This window comes from Scyliorhinus torazame, chromosome 4 (assembly GCF_047496885.1).
Source record: "Scyliorhinus torazame isolate Kashiwa2021f chromosome 4, sScyTor2.1, whole genome shotgun sequence".
In the NCBI taxonomy this organism is placed as follows: domain Eukaryota; kingdom Metazoa; phylum Chordata; class Chondrichthyes; order Carcharhiniformes; family Scyliorhinidae; genus Scyliorhinus; species Scyliorhinus torazame.
This window is the reverse complement of record NC_092710.1, coordinates 181,995,643-182,010,893: the sequence shown is the minus strand read 5'-3', so window position 1 is coordinate 182,010,893 and position 15,251 is coordinate 181,995,643. Positions and strand designations below refer to the sequence as shown.

At 48.8% G+C, this 15,251-nt stretch overlaps 1 protein-coding gene and 1 pseudogene across 13 annotated transcripts in view; both read left to right on the top strand.

The window, feature by feature from the left end:
* Positions 1 to 15,251, top strand: part of dnmt3ab (DNA (cytosine-5-)-methyltransferase 3 alpha b) — an 846,991-nt gene that overhangs the window by 458,359 nt on the left and 373,381 nt on the right. For all 13 annotated transcript variants that reach the window (XM_072498950.1, XM_072498942.1, XM_072498948.1 and 10 more), the window contains one exon: positions 3,730 to 3,876. In XM_072498950.1, coding sequence (XP_072355051.1) covers positions 3,730 to 3,876 — 147 coding nt within the window. The remainder of the gene's footprint in view (positions 1 to 3,729; positions 3,877 to 15,251) is intronic.
* On the top strand, positions 10,206 to 13,017 carry LOC140410626 (cytochrome b-c1 complex subunit 8 pseudogene; annotated as a pseudogene).

The following is a 15,251-nucleotide window of genomic DNA, read 5'->3' as shown; positions in this document are numbered from 1 at the left end:
TGCCGGTACCTCCCACTTCGGATGCATCATCAGCCTCGTGCTGTCCGTGGGGGCAGCTATCTTTAACCCTACCCAACACTTGCGACTCATGGGGGCTGCCATCTTGGCCACCATCTCCAACGCTGTCCGACATGTGCGACCGATGGGGGCAGCCATCTTGGGACCACCCCACCACCTCCGACCACGCCGGCTACCCTTGGCGCTGTCACCCTCGACCAGTCACGGCCCAAGCACTTCAGGAACTCGATGATGACCGTCTGGGTCAATGGGCACAAAATGCCCTGCCTGTTTGACTCTGGGAGCACGGAGAGCTTTGTACATCCAGGCACGGTAAGGCGCTGTTCTCTCCAAATTTCCCCCGCGTTCCAAACAATCTCCCTCGCTTCCGGATCACATTCGGTGCAAATCCAGGGGTACTGTGTCGCGAACCTCGCAATACAGCACGCTGAGTACGCCAGTTTCAAACTATATGTCCTCCCCGACCTCTGCGCTCCTCTCCTGTTGGGACTGGACTTCCAGTGCAACCTCAGGAGCCTGACCCTGAAGTTCGGCGGGCCCCTACCCCCTCTCACCGTATGTAGCCTCGCGACTCTTAAGGTCGCTTCTCCCCCGCTCTTCGCGGACCTCACCGCCAACTGTAAACCCATCGCCATCAGGAGCAGGCGGTACAGTGCCCAGGACAGGACTTTTATCAAGTCAGAGGTCCAGCGGCTCTTGAGGGAGGGGGTCATCGAGGCCAGTAATAGCCCCTGGAGAGCTCAAGTGGTGGTCGTCAGGACCGGGGAAAAGAACCGGATGGTTGTAGGCTACAGCCAAACCATAAACCGGTACACGCACCTCGATGTGTACCCCCTTCCCCGCATAGCGGACATGGTTAATCAGATTGCACACTACCGGGTGTTCTCCACGGTAGATCTGAAGTCCGCATACCACCAGCTTCCGATCCGCCCGGAGGATCGCCACTACATGGCCTTTGAGGCAGACGGCTGCCCCTTCCACTTCCCCCGGGTCCCCTTCGGCGTCACCAACGGGGTCTCGGTCTTCCAAAGAACGATGGACCGAATGGTGGACCGGTATGGCCTACGGGCCACATTTCCGTACTTGGACAACGTCACCATCTTCGGCCATGATCAGCAGGACCACAACGCCAACCTTCAGAAGTTTCTCCAAACCGCCCAAGCCCTAAATCTCACCTATAACAAGGAGAAATGCGTTTTCCGCACAACCCGACTGGCCATTCTCGGCTATGTTGTGGAAAACGGAGTCCTAGGGCCTGATCCCGACTGCATGCGCCCCCTCCTGCAACTCCCCCTCCCCCACTGCACCAAGGCCCTGAAAAGATGCCTCGGGTTATTTTCGTATTACGCCCAGTGGGTCCCCAACTATGCGGACAAAGCCCGTCCACTTATCAAAGCCACCATCTTCCCCTGACGGCTGAGGCCTGCCAGGCCTTCAGCCGCATCAAGGCAGACATTACCAAAGCCACGATGCGCGCGGTGGACGAGTCCATCCCCTTCCAGGTGGAGAGCGACGTGTCAGAGGTCGTCCTCGCCGCTACCCTTAACCAGTCAGGAAGGCCCGTAGCCTTTGTTTCCTGTACCCTCAACGCCTCCGAGATTCGACACTCCCCAGTCGAAAAAGAAGCTCAAGCCATTGTGGAAGCTGTGCGACATTGGAGGCACTACCTCGCTGGTAGGAGGTTCACCCTCGTCACCGACCAACGGTCGGTAGCCTTCATGTTCAACAATACACAGCGGGGCAAGATCAAGAATGATAAAATCTTGAGGTGGAGGATCGAACTCTCCACCGATAACGACGATATTGTATACCGTCCAGGGAAGCTCAATGAGCCCCCAGATGCCCTGTCCCGCAGCACATGCGCCAGCGCGCAAGATGACCGACTCCGGGCACTCCACAATGACCACTGTCACCCGGGGTTCACCCAGCTTCTCCACTTCATCAAGGCCCGCAACCTGCCCTAGTCCACCGAGGAGGTCAGGGCCATGACCAGGGGCTGCCAAATCTGCGCGGAGTGAAAGCTGCACTTCTATCAACCAGATAAGGCCCATCTGGTGAAGGCATTCTGGCCCTTTGAGCACCTCAGCATCGATTTCAAAGGGCCCCCCCCTCCACTGACCCCAACGCGTATTTTCTTAACGTCGTTGACGAGTACTCCCGTTTGCCCTTTGCGATCCCATGCCCCGACATGACCGCGGCCACTGTCATTAAGGCCCTGCATAGTATCTTCACCCTGTTCGGTTTCCCCACTTACGTCCACAGTGACCGGGGCTCCTCGTTTATGAGCGACAAACTGCGTCAGTACCTGCTCAGTAAGGGCATCGCCTCGAGCAGGACTACCAGTTACAACCCCTGGGGAAACGGAAACAGACAGGTGGAGAGGGAGAACGTGATGGTATGGAAGGCCATCTTTCTGGCCCTACGGTCTAGGAGTCTCCCAGTTTCCCGCTGGCAGGAGGTCCTCCCCAACGCGCTCCATTCCATTAGGTCACTCCTTTGCACAGCCACGAACGAGACCCCGCATGACCGCCTATTTGTTTTCCCCAGGAAATCCACCTCCGGGGTCTCGCTTCCGTCCTGGCTGACGACACCGGGGCCTGTCCTCCTCCGAAAGCACGTGAGGAGCCATAAGTCCAACCCCCTGGTCAAGCGGGCCCAGCTCCTTCACGCCAACCCCCAGTATGCCTATGTGGCGCACCACGACGGCCGACAAGATACGGTCTCCCTCCGGGACCTGGCACCCGCCGGTTCCCCTGCGACCATCATCTACCCCCCCCACCCTACACCGAACACCGCCCCCGCCCCGACATGGCCTACACCCCCCATCGCCGACCTACAGGGATGAAGCTCCAGAAGACACGCTCCCGGAGTCAACACCCGTACCCGCAGCGACGAGTTCAACACCCGTGTCCGCGGCAACGAGTTCAACACCTGTGCCCGCAGCGAAACCAGAGCTCAGGCAATCGCTGCGAATGATCAAGACGCCGGACAGACTCAATCTGTGAGCCCACTTCACCCCCGCTGGACTTAAATTTTTAACAGGGGGTGAATGTGGTGAATGTATTACTGCTACCATTCACCATTGTATTACATAACATTACATTGTATTATGTTGGTGCCCTTGTGGGCTCCGCCTATGGCCCACCATTGTATTACATTACATCACATTGTATTATGTTGGTGCCCTTGTGGGCTCCGCCTCTGGCTCCGCCCCCTTGGGGGAGGTATATAGATCTGCAGCCTGTAGGCGGCACTCAGTACAGAGCAGTCGCAGGCACAGTTCTAGCTGATTAAAACCACTGTTCGCTTCAACTCTCCGTCTCGTGTGAATTGATGGTCGCATCATCCTTGTGCTCAGATATGATTCTTGTTCAATTTGGGAGAGTTGTAACTTTATTTTCAGTTTGTTTGCCAGCGCTCAGGAAAATCTAAAATGCTCCATGTTTCAGTGAAATGCACATGCCAAAGCTGGCTGGCGAACCCTTTTCAGAGTATTGTGTGTAAATATTTATAAAGTGTTCTTGACCAGCTGTAGTTTGATATGAAATTTCACCTCCATCCAGTTTAATCTACATCGAGCAGGAACCTAGCTGCTGGTAGCACCCAGAGCTGCCTATTCACACTCCGTAATCATTCATTTAGATGTTAGAAGTGAATGGATTATAGATTGATGTTTTCTACTGTTGTCAACAATATCCATCTTTTGAACAGGGAACAAGGGGGAGACGCCGTGGCCAGTCAGGGTGGGAGAGTAGCCTGCGTCAGAGACCTATGCAGCGAATAACCTTCCAGGCTGGTGATCCCTATTATATCAGCAAAAGAAAGAGAGATGAGTGGCTTGCAAAATGGAAGAAGGAGGTGAGTCGTTCTTTTGAATAAAACCGGAGAACAGCAGCAAAGACCCTAGCCCTTTTTAAAAATACAGTTGACATTTAAATAAAGGATGAAAGTTGCAATTTGAAATTTGCGCTTGTTTTCAGATCAGCTCATTACAAGTTGACAGTCTTCACATCTCCTGTGCTTAGGAATTCCTGTGTCAAGGAATAAGTAATCCGGATTTATCACACACTGACATAACTAAAGGGATTCAAATACATCAAAAATTCTCTCTGACAAGATGCTTTATTAATATGTTTTAATTTCCCCCATCCTACTGCTTTTTAAATGATTATGTACAATTTCAATGAATCGAATGTGGGATTTCTGGTATCAGTGCCGAGTTTCCCTGTATCCTGGTGCAGTGGAAAAGGGTGATGTAATAGAGTATCAATTACAGGTATTTCGCGAACAGTAGCATGGAGGTATACTGATCACATGAAGGGTACTATAAGTTTCTTTACAGCTGTATTATTCATTTGGTTGACTACATTTGTGACGCTTTTACTCCACCATGATGTATACTCTGGTATAAACCTGGATGAAGTCCAAACTTCAAATGAAATCTGGGGTATATATATGCGAATGCTTATTACTTGCAGATTTACTTTGCTCAAAGATGATGGAGGCATCATCAAGAATGATTTCACATTCCACTTTCTTATAACTGTGTAACAGGAAAGTGGAGGAGGGAGGAAATAACATTGGACACATGGCGCGTAGTCTGTATTTTCTACCCTCGACCTTTGTTCTTGAGCTTCACTTCTTTATAAACCCGGCATAAATCTGAGTGGCAGGAGAGCAACAGGAACTTGAATCTGGTACAATTCTGAATAACTTATTTGCCTATTTGAAAGACAGGAAACTGTTTCCAGTAATTTGGCAGCAAAGCCTCATTTACATTGCTCCAGTTTGCAGGTGTGACAGAATATGGAATCAAACAATCACCTGTAACTAAAATTACTCAGGAACTATTTAAAATAGTGCACAACTTGACACTGGCTAGTTAAACAAAGAGTGGAATCAAACAACAGAAAAGATTTTAAACTGTTCTGGTTCCAGTTAAAATCTTCAACATTGCCCTCATACAGTTTCAGACATTTAAAGTAGATTCTATTTTCCATGAACTATCTCTGCAGCACTTATTATCTAGCCTTCACGCTACATGTTGGAGACTTTTTTGTGGAGCGTTTTATTACTTGGTATTTTAAGTGACGTGGGGTTGCAGTGAGCTCACAGAGTATTCAGGAAACCAGATTAGCCATGATGGAAAAAGAAGCTGTCTGGACACCATCTGCATATAGTACTGTTTACATAATTAAGGAGAGGCTTAGGAAGCTGAAATAGTTATAGAAGAAAAGAAGGCATGGTCTTCAAAACAATGAGTATAGATATTAGCAGGCGTTTTAACTTGGATGTTAAAATGCAAAATTCTAGAGGACATGTGCAGAACACTAACAAATCTCAAGTAAAACTATAAATTTGACTTTTTTTCACCTCAAATCTGTAAATATTAGGAAGGTTAAAAGGTTAGCAAATTGGGCAGAGAGATGGCAGATGCAGTTCAATGCAGAGAAATGCAAAGTACTGCACTTTGGATAGTAAATTTTAACCTGTAATATAATGCAATGGAGGAACAGTAAAAACTAGAAATGCACATAGACACATCTTTAAAGCTGGGACTGCAGAAAGAAAAGGTGGCAAAATGGTAATTGGGATTCTGGATTTTTGAACACAGGAGCAAGGAAGAGCAGTTGAATTTTTATCAGAAAATTATTTGGCTGAAATTGCCAAGGTTCAAGGTGCCCCACTTATTGAAGAATATTGGAGCCATGGAAAAGGGACAGCAACAATTTACTGGACAAGTAAAATGATTATGAAAGGGAAGGTTAAAAGGACTTCATTCCTGCATCAAAGAACAATCTTCATGTCCTGTAAATATTTTTGAGATGATGTCAGTACCTAGAAACACAAGTCTGCACAACTGACTGCACAAAAGTGGAAAATGAATGGGGTTCCCTGAAACAAGCACTCTGGAAGCCAGTTTTAGGGAGCAATTCAGCAACCACGTTGCACCTGGTGTGAATCCGGGCATGATGGGTGAATAGTGGGAAAGGCATAAATTGAGTTTGCAAACCATTTTGCAATTCACCCAGCCCACTCGGCAAGTTCCGGATCTCACCCAAATATAGCGAGAATATAATTAGCCTGAATGTGCATGCATTTCAATCTCATCAACGAGTTTGAAGTCAAATGCAGTGGCCTCCCGGGAATTACCGGCCGTCGTTTAGTACTCTTTTTCAAAAATGTGAACCTGGCACAATGGCTGCTGAGAGGAAATGAGGAGGTGAGGAGCCATGTCCATTTTCTGGCATGCCGCTCCAGCGCACCGGAGCTGTCAACTGCACCTTGACCGCCAGTGGAATATGTGGCTGCCAGGATTTGGTTTCGATGAGATTGAGCCATGTGGGAGAGCCTGCAAGCTGTGGCTCATGGGTGGAGAATAGCACTGATACGTGGAACAAGTAACACATTGATGGACATATCATTTATATGACAAAGTTCTGGACTTGATAACACATTCTCAACTTATCCTCCATTTCTTTTGAGGAACCTGTGAGAGGTGATACTGATTTTTTTGCTTGTGTGCAAATGAGCTGATATAGCTTTGCATTGATACCAATATGGAACGGTGACGTTTCCTTGTTGTTTAATGGTTAATGTGATATGATCATTTTTATGTATTTGATTTTCAAATCTTTGTTACTGTTGACCATTTAATAAACAAAATATTCTCAACTCTGAGTGCCTCCTCGAAGGCACACATGCTATGTCTCAGAGGATGTCCAGCAAGCTTTGATGCCTGAACAGTCTGCTTGAACTCTAGGAGCGTCAGCACTATAGAGGCAGCTGCAAACAATCAAAAATAAAGAGCAGGGCTTCACCACTGAGGATCCTCTCACTGCCATAGGGTCAGTGTGTGGATGAGCGGAGGGCAGCTGAGCAATGTGGCAGAGATCTGGGGTCTAGGGGCTCCTGATGTGACTGGGTGTGAGGAAACAAAGCAAGGCAAGGTGGGGGAGACTTGGGGGATTTTAGGATCCCGTGCTGGAAGCCCTAACTGATTGTCAGTCTCTCTCCTTCTCCAATTCCTTCCAGATATTACAATGTTTGATGGTGTTGGTCCCGTGGAGGTTGCCCTCGCCTTGCTTGTGGCAATCGAGTTTGGCAGACGGTGTACAAGGCAGCAACGCCACTCAAGCTGGAGGCCCCATATTCAGGGGGCTGCTGCACACCCTAAAGGCCCGGCCGCCCATCAAGCTGAGGAGGGACCCAAAAGGGGAGGCCAGCGATGACGCTACTTGTACAGGCATCATTGGTCATTCCATGAGCTGACAGACACCATATGCGGCAGAAGACTGCGTCTCAATAGGAAGACTTGGCACCCCATGAAGGAGGAGGAGAACACCTGTATGCCCTATACATTTTTGCCACTGGGTCATTCGAGAGCTCAAGAGGAGACCTGTGTGGAAAATCATAGTCACCCGACCGCCTTTGTATGCCAGGGCATCAGACTATATCAACTTCGAGCTGGACCTGGCCCACCAAGGTGCCTGGGCTGTAGGATTTGTCGCCATCCCTGGGATGTCTCTGGTTAGGGGATGATCGATGGCACGCATGTCGCCCTGTGAGGACCGGGGCATCAGGGAGGGCCTTATATTAACAGAAAGCGGTTCCACTCCCTGAATGTTCAGATCATGTGCAACCCACAAACTGAGGATCATGCACTTGTGTGCCCACTACCATGGGAGCGTGCATGACAGCTACATCCTGGGGCAGTCAGAGATTCCCAGTGCCTTCAAGGACCGCCCAGGATGATAGGTTGGCCTGTGAGAGACGATGGATGCCTACCAAGGTCATGGTTGATGACGCTGTGCAGAGGCTGTCGCCCGAGGGGGAAACACGATACAATGAGGCTCCTGCTACCACCCGTGCTGGGTTTAGTGGTGCATCGAGCAGCTGAAAGTTCAGTTCCGATGACACGACGACACACATGCTGGAGGAGAAGCAGGAAGAGGCGGAGGGACATACAACCTCGTCTGAAGAGGAGGAGTATGAGGCGGTCCAGGAGGGGCTGGACGATGAGCCAGGTCGAGGATGAGCCGGATTTCCGGAGTGGAGGTCAGGTGGCGGCAACGGTCCAAACTGTCAGGAGGACCTTGGAGGTCCTCATCGTCTCCTGATTTTCCTAGGATGAGGCTATGTCCGTCAGCTCAACACCCCTCGCCCATTTCCCTTCCCCCCCCCCATCATTTTGTCGCCCCCCCCCCCCCCCCCCCCCCCCCAGCCCACCACATACCCCTGCCTGACCATCCTATTTCCCCCTTCCAATGGTCTGGCTGCAGGGTGATGGGCCTGTTTTGGCACTGTCAGCGGGTCACCATGCAAGGCAGGAGAGTGATGGTAACGCGCTGTAAGGACAGCTCTCTTACTCCTCAGTGTCCAGTAAAGTCTGACTTCTGTCTTTTCTTTCTGCTGACAGCACGCTCACACCCATCCTCTTAATGGGGTCCATATCGAGGGCTTTAGATCTTGGACTACTCTGCCCAGAGGTGTTGGGGGGGGGGGGGTGGAGAGCAGAGGGGGTGGGGTTGCAGCAGGGCCCACTGTGAAGATTAACGTGACAGAGGCTTCACATGTATGAGGTGTGACATGTTTTAATCGGGAACATTTCACTGTGACGGTTTTCCAGATTTCCATTCCTCCTAGCTACAGATAGTGAACCCCCCCCCCCGCCTTCAGTGCTGACTCAGTGCTCCTCACTCTTCTTTTTCTTTCGTGGTCTACTGCTATGTCTAGGTGTGTCCCCAGGAAGCACATCAGAGATGGAGGCAATCTGCTGCATTTCAGTGCCCTATGGCCTTTGATGCCCTTGGCGGACATCCTCTGGAGGGCCGGAGCCAGGGGGCCCTGGGTAGCATGGTTACACAATGGTTAGCACTGTTGCTTCACAGCACCTGGGTCCCAGTTCCAATTCCAGCTTGGGTCACTGTCTGTGTGGAGTCTGCACGTTCTCCCCGTGTCTGCGTGGGTTTCCTCCGGGTGCTCCGGTTTCCTCCCACAAGTCCTGAAAGACGTGCTGGTTAGGTGAATTGGACATTCTGAATTCTCCCTCTGTGTACCCGAACAGGCGCCAGAGTGTGGCGACCAGGGGATTTTCACGGTAACTTCATTGCAGTGTTAATGTAAGCCTACTTGCAACAATAATAAAGATTATTATCAGCATTATTCTGCCTGTTGCCCATGAGATGCGCCAGTGTCAGGAGGGGGGTTTCGGAGGAAATAGAGACCGCTATAGTCTCCTTGCTGGCAGGCCCTGGGTTGGCCTTCATCCCTTCCTCCTCCCTGACGGTGCCCATAGGGCCCTGGGGAATGCATGCAGTTACAGGTGCCTCTGAGTCACCTAGCACTGCCAGTCCTAAAGGCTCCCCATTATCTGCGCCATGATGTCGACACCCTCAGCGATTTTGATCATTGACTTTGCCGAGGCACTCCAGAGCATGACAATGTCCACCTGTGTCTGGGACACATTCCTCAATGACTGGGACATGAGGTTGAGGCTCTCAGCCATGGTTATCACAGACTGAGCCATGCCTCAGATACCACCACTCAAGATGCGGACGTCGTGCTCCAGGTTTTCCACTGCAGTGGCCACCCTAGCAATATTGACCTCAGTACCACTCATTGTTGGCACCATCTCCTGCGCCTGAAGCCTTTGGGCCTCCTCCAAATGGCCTTGCAGTCACTGGAATGACACCCCCCCTGAATCTCACAGCTGTGTTCTATCATCTGCATCAGCTCTGGCAGAACTTTGACCATGAGGCTCAGCATCTGGCTGGGACCCAGCTGTGTCCTGGGATCCAGCAGCCCTCCGACTGTTGTCTCCCTTGGATGTTCTTGCCTACACCTGCTGTGCATCAGCAACTGTGTGGTGCTCACCAGATTGTGCCCCAGAAGCATGTCCACTAATATTGCCCACTGAGGTATGTGTCTCTGCTCACCTCCGAGGTGATCTATTGGAGGGAGAGGGGGATGACTCCGGATGGCACGGCCCCATCCTGATCAGGGAGAGGGAAGGATCATTTTGTCTGACATTAACAACTCACTTGAGGGCCAGTGGATTCTCACCTCTCTGCCTTAGGCCAACCTCGCTGCCAGTGAATGCTCTCTCCTCCGGCAACCCGGTGATTTCCAGGGCCCGTTCCTCATAGGGGGTGAGGACTCGAATCTCTGGCATTCCTCCCCCCCCCCCCCCCCCCCCCCCCCGTTTTGGTCCTTTCCTGCCTTTCCTGTTTATTATGGCCTATCCCCTCCTGCAGGACAAAAAGAGGGCGTTGTGCGATGCACGTTTAATGGATCAGGGGGGTCGATAGCAGGTGACATGTGTGAGGCTGTGCTCATGGGTGCCGGGGTTCTGAGGAACAAGCTTGGAGATCAGTTGTGCTGAGGGTGCGAGGTTTCAGACAGTGCATTGGGGGGAGGGGGGGGGGGGGGGGGTGAAAATTGAAGGTGTGGTAAGCGGAACGTGCCAGAAGAGAGATGGTAACTTACTGTTGCAGCTCATTGGGTGTCATTTGTCTTCTTCCGACATTGGACGGTGGTCCACCGTGTCATGCTGCCCGCGCTGACAACCGCTGCCTCTGCCTCCCAGGTGGCATTGCTGACCCTGCTGGTCCTCCGGCCCCCTCTGGGGAACAGGTGGCCCTCCTCTCATCCACAGTGTTGGGAAGCCTGGCCAGGTCAGCATCCCAAAGCGAGGAGCAGGTCCGCGCACTGCCACGCTTGTGTGTTGACTGGGAGAGCATGGAGAGGGAGCGTTTAAAAGCAGCTCCCTTTGTGGCGAGCAGCTGAGGGTGACTCAGACGGTGAGGGAGCCAGTAATGCCGAGAATCTCATGGGGGCTTATTTCCGGCACTAAGAGCCATTGAATATGGACCACGATCTTGCCAACGTGGCTGTTGTGAAACACCATGTCAAACGTGCCCAAAACCAGACTTCAATTTTGGTCCCCTGAATCGCCTGTAGTAAGTCCCAGCACCTTTGCATTTGACCTGAAAGCAGCTATGCAAGACCCTCCCTTTCAGGGGCCGATGCATTCAGATACACAAATGTAAGAGCACTTTTCAGAATTTTTGATTACCTTTTGAGGTCAAGAATTGTTTATGCAGTCCTTTCCCTTGGATGATTAAATATGTGTGCTTGAGTACATAAGCAAGACTTTTCTTGAACTATGCTTTTCCTTGTTTTAAAATTGAATTGTCCAAGGCACAAAAAACAGTGTTTAATAGGCATTCTCCTTTCTTTAACACTTCAGGCAACACAAGTTAGTACGTCAGCAGGGGAATTGGTGGCATTGTGGTAATGCCCCGGCCTAGGCTAATATTCTGGGGATGCACGCTCATGACTGCTGGTGGCATTTCAATTCAATTAATAAACCTGGAATAAAAAGCCAGTGTCTGTAACGGTGACCATAAAAACCCATCTGGTTCACTAATGTTCTTCAAGGAAGTAAATCTGCCATCCTTACCCAATCTGGCCTACATGAGACTCCAGACCCATAGCAATGTAATCGCAAGAATGAGGGAATAAAGAAAATTGTTGTCTCCAATAAAGGTACTTAAAAAGGTATGTAAGTTGAATCTTTTCACCCTTGCTGGACTTAGCCAAGCTTCTGTTATCTTGGAGTTAAGAGTAGTCTGGTCCCACACCACCTGTTTTCAATTAAAATTAATCCAATATGGTGGGGGCTCCCAGCGAGGCACTGCGACAGTTGCCTCTCAGAGAGTTATGCCTCCATGCCCCATTAAATTTAAACGTTTGTAAACAAAAATTGATCAGGAATGCTGTGACAGAAAATCTGTAGCCTCCCATGAAGTCCAACAGAGAAGAGGTTTTGGCACCTCCAACTCCTGGCCAGTCTGCTGACTCAGTCTGTGCATTCGGATCCTATCAAGGCAGTCACCCTTTTCCAGATTTCATTTGTGTGTGTGTCTGTCTGCATGTCTAAGTGTGTGTCTCTATGTTTCTCTGTGTTTCTGCTGTTTGTGGTTGAAAATAATTATGAAAAAGTAAATTGGGGGGAAGTTAGAACTTACCCGATGTGTCCATTTCTGATGGGTGCAGCTAGGAGAGCTACAATGTCCCAGACAAGCAGTGGCACCATTTGCACTGAATTTGCCTGAATGGATTAGCATCGCAGCTAAGGAGACAGGAAGAACTTTGGATTTAGTAGCTGAAAAATGGGTCGCCACTTTGGAAACTTGATCAAGGTACGACACATCATCACCTACACCATCTCTCCCTTTGAACAGAAGGCATTTGCGAATTATTTGTCCAAAGGAATTCCCAATACATGGAGGTGATTCAGGGGTCAAGTGCTTCGAGTTGTTCCACCATTTGTGTTCTCGTACCTCATTTGTACCTGGGCCAACCATGAACACGAATTGTCACTGAGGAAGAACCCGGCTGATAATGCAAATGATAAATAAATGATGGTAAATGGAGGGTATAATTTCTGATGATATACCAAGGGTATTCCTGATCAACTGTTCGCTTTCTCTGAAAACATTGTCTCTGTGTTTAAAAATAAAGTATTCATAGTATACAACAACAAAAAAATTTGCCTCAATGTATGAAGGAAATGCCATTTTGTGTTCCCAGATTTGAACTTTTACCTACATTTAGAGCATTTAGGGCTGTGAGTTTGCTTTGGAGCATGCCATACCATGGACAAACACTGTGCGGGAAATCAAGTTACCAAGAAGCTGGCTTGGGCCTGAGGTGGTGGTCAATTCTGCTTTTTGAAACTTTCAACATCAGGGCAGTGTTATAGAATTAGATTTATTTTCAAGGTCTGTGTGTTGGAAACAAGAAGTTCTGAATTCAGATTTGGTTTGTAAGTGGGGCCTCTCAGATAGGGGAGACTGGAAGATGAGATTTCAAGGCATGAAGCAATACCGCAAAAGAACCACTGTACAACAGCCAAACAAACTGAATGCACCCTTCATCAGGAAATTACTTCTTCAAGTGAACCACAGCTGTACCACAGTATGAGAAGGTTAAGCAGTGTAGCTTCAGTTGCTTCTTTGTTGAAGGTAATTGCACCATTATATAAACTAAATACTGAGCAAAACTGATTTTGTCATTTATTTTCAGTGCACACTCTTGCTAAATCGTGGAAACTGGCTTTTATTATTTCCCATCCCTACTAGAGTGTATACATTTTTGGCTAAATTAAGTTTAATATAGGAAGTAGGCAACAATGCGGATATTTACACCTGAGGTAACCTCTCGCTATCACGGGGTTATTGTGAAATGTTTTGCTGCACTCGTGTGAGTATCAAGAGAGGTGTGATTATTGATGAATCCAGGCTACTGGTAAGCTTCTTCCTGTTAATTTTATTGAAAGAAATTGGTGTGAATCTTTCTCTAGTATTTCTCCTATCTTCTTTCACACCTTCCTTGAGCTCATCTTAACTTGGAGACCCACCTCCAGCTTCCATGACCCTGTTCCCTTAAACAAATGGCCATCCAATTTTCTCACATCTTGCCATTAGCTGCCATTGTAGATGATTCTAACTCCTCGGGAACTGTACCCTTGCTTTTCAAAGCTGAAGCCATTACACTCTCCCTCAGAAAAATCACTATGGACCCACTTCCTTTCCAAAGTCTTTGGCCATGCCGGGCGGCACGTTAGCACACGGGTGGCATGGTAGCACATTGGTTAACACAGTTGCTTCACAGCTCCAGGGTCTCAGGTTTGATTCCCAGCTTGGGTCACTGTCTGTGCGGAGTCTGCATGTTCTCCCCGTGTCTGCCTGTGTTTCCACCTTGTGCTCCAGTTTCCTCCCACAGTCCAAGGATGTGCAGGTTAGATGGATTGGACATGCTAAATTGCCCTTAATGTTCAAAAAGGTTGGGTGGGGTGACTGGGTTACGGGGTTAGGGTAACACTGTGGGCTAAGATAGGGTGCTCTTTCCAAGGGCCGGTGCAGACTTGATGGGCCGAATAGCCTCCTTCTGCACTGTAATTCTGTGATTCTATGTTGCTGCTTCCCTTATCTTCTAATAATCTTTATTGTCACAAGTAGGCTTACATTAACACTGCAATGAAGTTCTGTGAAAAGCCCCTAGTCGCCACATTCCGGCACCTGTTCGGGTCACAGAGGAGAATTCAGAATGTCCAAATTATCTAACAAGCACATCTTTCAGGACTTGTGGGAGGAAACCGGAGGACCCGAAGGAAATCCACCCAGACACGGGAGAACGTGCAGACTCCGCACAGACAGTGACCCAAGCCGGGAATCGAACCTGGGACCCTGGCACTGTGAAGCCATAGTGCCAACCACTAGGCTACTGTGCTGCCCTGGTCCCTTTCTGTGCCCCTCTCCCACAACACTTGTCTTTAAAATCTCTCTAATCTGGTTTGCATCATTACTACAACACAGAAATAACTCGTCCCAATGTCATAAATTACATCTGTTGTGATTGTGACCGTGGTGCAGTATTCTCCTCTATGTCCTTGGCATCTTCAATTCCACAGCAGCTTTTGACATGGTTGACCACACCATCCTTCCCCAACGACTTTCCCTTGTTCTCTGGCTCAGTGGGATTGCCCTCTGTTAACTTTCCTACCTGTTTGACTATAGCAAAAGCATATCCCATAATTGGTTCTCTTCTCATTGGCAATAACTCTGGAATCATCCAGTGATCTGACCTTGTTCCCTCCATTTCCTCATCTACATACTTGGCAACTTGATGCACAGACTTGGTACTGAATACTTAACACACAGATACAAAAGCAAAAATGCTGTGGATGCTGGAAATCAGAAATAAAAACAGAAAAATGTGATGACCTTTCATCAGAACAGAGGATCTTTCTGATACGCTGACAATACCTAGTTCTACCATTCACAAGCTTTTTGTTATTAGACTGTTCGACATTGAAACCAGAATTTTCCCATTGGAGGCAAGTTACGAGAATATGGATTCATTACTTCATCACAGTTTCACCTCTCCCCTGATATTGCCAGCAGGTGGAATTTTGATCTCGTGGGGGATGACACGGCCATGAGTTGGACCTGCAGAAGAAAGTTTTTTTGTTATTCGTTCATGGTATTATGGGCCAGGGTTTAGAGAACACCAAAGTATCATGGAATTAACCTGACCCACAACTTTTAATAGATTTTGGTTATGGGGAGCACAAGGACCCACTTTACAGGTGTGATGCAACAGAGAACTAAAAGTATTTTTAAACAAAAACAATGTTTTATCTATGAATCCAGTTAACATTTTAT